Below are 5,523 nucleotides of genomic sequence, written 5' to 3'. Positions count from 1 at the left end.
AACACGCATTTTCTTGGTATAAGGTAAGATAACTTGGTTTAAACGTTATTTTGTTACAGTACCATTATAGTTGTTTAGATTAGAGTTAGCCTACAGTTTTTCTGTTAAGGTTAGAGTAGTATTGTTAAGGTTAGAGTTTTATTATTATGGTTAGAATTTTTCTGCTAGGGTTTTGTTGTTAAGTTTAGAATTTTGTTGTTAAGGTTAGGGATTTATTGTTTAGGTTATGGATTTATTATTAATGTTAAGGTTTTGTTGTTAAGGTATGGTCATTACTACAAGAAATCTGGTATTTAACGACCAAAATTAGTGAAGGGACCAGTTGACCGTCATTAATGTGTGTACAATAACGACGGTTTTAAAGCCCTTCATCGAATTATCACAATTATTAGAGTAATGATGTGAGGTGGGATAACAGTTTTCTAATCACTTCGTTGATTTGGTTCTAATATCGTCGTTATTGGGTTTCTAAAACACGAAGGAGTCTATTACCTTCGTTAATTGTAATTCCTAATCCTAAGCATAAAAGGTCACTAACCCAAACAATCCACTAACCAAAACTAATATAAATTAGAACCGAAACCCAAATAACCCACTAGCGCATATTAATCTAAACCCTAATTAAAAGTTTCGTTACTGTTCACATAGGTCATACATCGCCCCTGTCTCTTCCCAGTGACGCCAGCGCAGCGCCGCCGTCGCCAGCGCCACGCGCCGCGTCGCCCAGCGCCGCCAGTCGCCGCCCGCGCCAGCCGCCAGCGCCGGCGTCGCCCCAGCGCCAGCGTTCTTGCCACATGCCCATCGCTGGCGTTCCTGCCAAGCGCCGGCGTTCCTACATCTGCCCACGATCCTGCCACAGCGCCGACGATCTCTTCCACCTACCGCTGCTTAGTGCGACGCCGCCCTCATCGCCGCGCCGCAACCTTCCGCTCAGTGCCTTGCCCCCTCGTCGCCCCGTCGTCGGCGTCGCCCCAGCACCGCCAGATCTCCACCGCAACCCTTCGTCGTGCCCCTGCCAGCGCCGTTCTTGTGTGGTATAATTGCACTTAATGGTTGTTTTTATGGATTTTCTCTATGTTTTGATATTAAATGTTCTACTTAAATAATGGTTATTTTTCTTTATGTAATTTTCAAGAAACTGTCTGCTATGCATCTATAGTCAGGTGAAGAATTCATGTGAAGAAATTATCTAGTTGCATAATTAATTTAACGTATACATCAATTCCAGGATCTATAGTTCAATTCGGGGATCGACTGATCTACTGATCAATTTGAGGTATCATTCACTTATTAATGATGGGAGTTCAATACCTGTTTGACTGAGGAATGATGCGACTGCGGCATCCTTTCAGTATGTATGGTATTGGAGATGCTTTTGCCATGGACACTAATCATCAGCTAAAAAAAAGAGATGCTGAGGTTTTATAATGTCATAATTTCAATATCTAATATTTTTTACACTGTTCATGTTCTTTCACAAATTGGTTTTTGTCTCTTATTGCATAGATCTCATTGCAGAGACTCTCAATGTGGGAAGAAGAAGAGAAGAACCGCAATGAAATGAGAAAGAGGAGCTTTTTTGCTGATTTACTTAATACTGCCCGTGAATTTCAACTGCAGGCACAGGGTGCTTCTAAATGACGAAAAGTGAGAATGACCATGTTCAGGTATCAATTTTATGTAGAGATTGTTCCTTGTTTGACTATTTCTTTAGTTTTCTTTTATTGACTATAGCTCAAATAGCTTCTAACATATAAAAAAATGAAAAATGAAAAAACTACAAACACTCCACCTCAGAACATCTAAAGATCTGTAAAAGAGAAGCTAGCACATACTTTTTCAAATATGAAAGAGAGTTTTTTAATAGAACGTTAAGTAAGTTGTTTCATTCACATATGTATCATGAATGTTTGCCCATATCCATATGATGCAAGAGGAATCTGCTTTCGCTTATTCTAGTTGAAGTGATATCAAACTACTCTATTCTCAGTGTCACATGCATACTTAGCACCAAGCACATGCCAAAATACACAAACAGATGTTTGCCGTCTGTATTATGCAAGGGACTGTGCTCTTGCTGATTCTAGTTGAAAGGTGATATCAAACTGGTCTATTCTCAGTGTCATGTACATAGTTACCAGCACGAAGCACATGTCAACATACACAAATGGTGAGACTCCAAACCAATTATTCTTTTGGTTTGAATGCTTCCAGCTGACTGTGCAAAGTGACGACTGGCGCCACTAAATATTATCCAAAAATGTAAATAAAATCAGATGGTTTTGGTCCATACATCTCTGTGTGTATGTGAGCATGCACACACACGCTTTTGCCCAAGAGAAACAAAGTCTGACACCCTTGCGTTGAAGTTTATTTATGATAGCTGATTATTGAAGCATGCATTTGCTTGCATTTCCATCTGTTTGTAAAACTTTTTGATTTTTCTGCTCGATAGCAATGGCATGGAAGGCAAAGGCAAAGGCAAAGAGCTACACATGCAGAAAAGTTGAGGTCCCAAGCACTGAAAGCAGATGACCAAGAAGCATATATGAAGATGGTAGAGGAGAGCAAAAATGAACGCTTAACAATGCTTCTTGGGAAAACAAATGAGCTCCTTGTTCGCCTTGGGGCTGCTGTTCAGCGACAAAAAGATGCAGAGCATACAAATGATCTTGAAACTCTGAAGGTATAAATACCTGAATAGTGCAATACATGTAGTTTTATGAATTATTGTTACTTTAGTATTACCTATTATGCATTCCACACATAAAACCAGCATTTATGGGATGATTAAAGTGTATGACCAATATAGATATATGTTAACCTTTTTCTATATAACTTGTGAAATGTGGAACTTGCATTGTGTACAACTATCGTATGCATAGTTCACTCGTCAAAACATGCTCGCCAGTTTCAATATCAACATTACTAAGAGTTGTTTGTCTCTATTTGCTGTTGCAGAGTCATTTTGAAGGCGAGCACTTTCTTAGAGAAGGACATCTTAGAGGAGAGTGCTTTCTTGGTGAACTGCATTGTGATTCGTCACCGTTGTTTATGCTTTTTGATACTAACAGTGATGGACTGATATCCTTTCTGGAGTAAGCTAGATTTAATTTGCTTTATTGATAAAGCTTAAAGTTAATGGCTAAACTTTCTCTAAGTTTGAGTTTATGCTAATTTTACTTTTATTTTTTTATCGTTGTAGGTATATCTTCTTTGTCACGTTGCTCAACATTCTTGAATCAAGCTTCAGTGTGGCGTTCAAAATTTTTCAACATTATGATGACACCTTTCTCACGTTCCTCAACATTCCTGATAATATTTATTTAATTGATATTTCTTAATTATGTGTTTTTTTTTAATTTTCAGGCTATCCATGCAAGATTAGGAGGGGGGTAGCTCGAGTCTTTTTTTGACGATGATTAGAGATGAAAGAATGTGTCTTCCCCAAACTTCTATTTTAATTTGTTTTAGATAGTTTCATGTATTTTTCTTTGGAACAATTAGGATATTAACTCTTGTTATTAGTATTGAATATTTGAGGATGATGAATATTTATTTATTGATGTTATTAATGAATGAAATTATTATTTTTCCTCTTATTCATTATTGGGTATTTTTAATATATTTTTGTTGTGAATTTTAGTGTCAGGTTGAGAATAATATGATAGTTGTCTATGAATGAAAAAATATTATTAATGTATATTAGAAATTTGTAGTCTACAATGATGGTTTTATAAACCGTATTTTGTTCATCAACGAAGGGAAATCACCGTCGTTGATGGGTTACTAATTACCCATTATGAGGACTTTTACGACGGTATCCAACCGACATTAATTAGTCTTCAATGATGGGAAAATATCCCCGTAACTAATAGTAACGACGGGAAAATATCCCCGTAACTAATAGTAACGAAAGAAAAATATCCCGTCACTGATGGTAATGATGGGAAAATATCCCGTCACTGATGGTAACGACGGTGATAATTACCGTCGTAAATATTAACGACGGTAATATGTTCCGTCATTATAGACTCTATAACGACGGGTAGTATATCCCTTCGTGACCCTTTAGAGAAGAGGGCTTCAATGATGGGTGACGAAGGGATTTTTCCCCGTCGTTAGCATACAATAACGAAGGTTTTCAGCTCTTTAACGAAGGGAAATCCCTTCGTTAAATACGTAATTTCTTGTAGTGCATATTACTTCAAACATTACTGAGTCCTTCAATAGTTAGATAAGAAAGGCACGATTGTTACAAATCTTACCTTTGGTTGAGACCATAAGGAAGCAATTAATAGAGCACATACATGAAAGGAGGATAATGGGTCAGAAATGGTCTGGATACTTATGCCCGGAAATGGAGATGGTACTATGTAAAAATATTCAACATGGTAGCTGCTTGGTCATAAAATATTCGACGGAAGATATTGTAGAGGTCGAGTCCAATAAAACTTATTGTGTAGATTTGAAGAATCGGGCATGTTCATGTAGGTCCTAGGACATCACCCGCATTCCTTGTAAACATGCATGCGCTACAATTACATGGATGGGATGAGAAATTTATCAATATTATGATTGGTATATGACTATTAACGCATTCAGAGCTAGTTATGCACCAATCATCTTTTGCATCCCAGATTAAGAGAAATACTTTGTACCACCAGAAGATCGATTGTTAAAGCCTCCTCTTACCAAAAAAAAAAAGATGTGGAAGACCATGCACTAAACGAATAAACAACAGGTCGCTGAACATCCATCCTGTTAAGTGCTCTCAATGCAACATGGAGGGTCATAATCGTACAACTTGTAACGAGCCTATATAGTTTACCGTTTTATTATCATGTATATGGATTTGTTGTCAAGTATATTATTACAAGTGTTAGGGTCATGGCTTGGCTGTTAAGGTTACTATTTGGTTGTTAAGTTGATCGCTTGAATGTTAAGTTTACTATTATTCACTTGCACTTGGTTGTCAGGGTCACCAAGAGATATATTTACTACTAATGTATTCAATGTATTTTATAGTTTCTAAGGAGAAGATAGCCTAGACTCCTACCTATCCTCACATCCCATACGGCAACATCATTATCCCTTTGCCTGTTCAACTATAAGATAGTAAAGATAACCTTTCGGTTTACTCTTTCCTCGATGACCCCGTCACCGACTCTCTGTTGACCCTCACTCCTTTACATGTAAATCCTAAGCTTACCCTCTCCAAAAAGCCTCTTACATCTTCAAGTCCCCTTGTCGCCATAAACCAGAAGATCAATGTTCGCCCTTGTGCTGATGAAGATCATGGCAACAGGGACACATGTTGATGAAGATCTTGGCTAGCCCTCATGATGATGAAGTCGTTCCCCCTTTTGTTTGTGATCATGAAGATCAACCATTGTCTTTGCTCTAAGTTTCATTAGCTGTGGGTGAATGTAAATGGCTATCTCCAAAGAGATTGTACATTAACAAGACAATTATGATTCAAAAGTGCAGTGAATACAATCAATTTAGTTAGATCAATGCGTG

The 5,523-nt window shown here is 37.7% G+C and overlaps 1 protein-coding gene across 3 annotated transcripts; it reads left to right on the top strand.

Annotated features, from left to right (window-relative positions):
* Positions 920–3,414, top strand: LOC109828767. 3 transcript variants are annotated; one of them, XM_020395689.1, is made up of 6 exons: positions 920–1,034; positions 1,229–1,419; positions 1,519–1,667; positions 2,456–2,686; positions 2,962–3,098; positions 3,206–3,414. In XM_020395689.1, the coding sequence occupies exons 3-6, from the start codon at positions 1,638–1,640 to the stop codon at positions 3,342–3,344; spliced, it is 537 nt and encodes a 178-aa protein (XP_020251278.1). In that variant the 5' UTR covers positions 920–1,034; positions 1,229–1,419; positions 1,519–1,637; the 3' UTR covers positions 3,345–3,414. The 3 variants fall into 3 exon arrangements, with proteins under 3 accessions (XP_020251278.1, XP_020251279.1, XP_020251280.1); XM_020395690.1 differs by having other exon boundaries at positions 1,507–1,667; XM_020395691.1 differs by lacking the exon at positions 1,229–1,419.

Source organism: Asparagus officinalis, chromosome 1 (genome assembly GCF_001876935.1).
Source record: "Asparagus officinalis chromosome 1, Aspof.V1, whole genome shotgun sequence".
Taxonomy (NCBI): domain Eukaryota; kingdom Viridiplantae; phylum Streptophyta; class Magnoliopsida; order Asparagales; family Asparagaceae; genus Asparagus; species Asparagus officinalis.
Note: the sequence above shows the minus strand (reverse complement) of the source record. Positions and strands in the feature narration are given on the sequence as shown.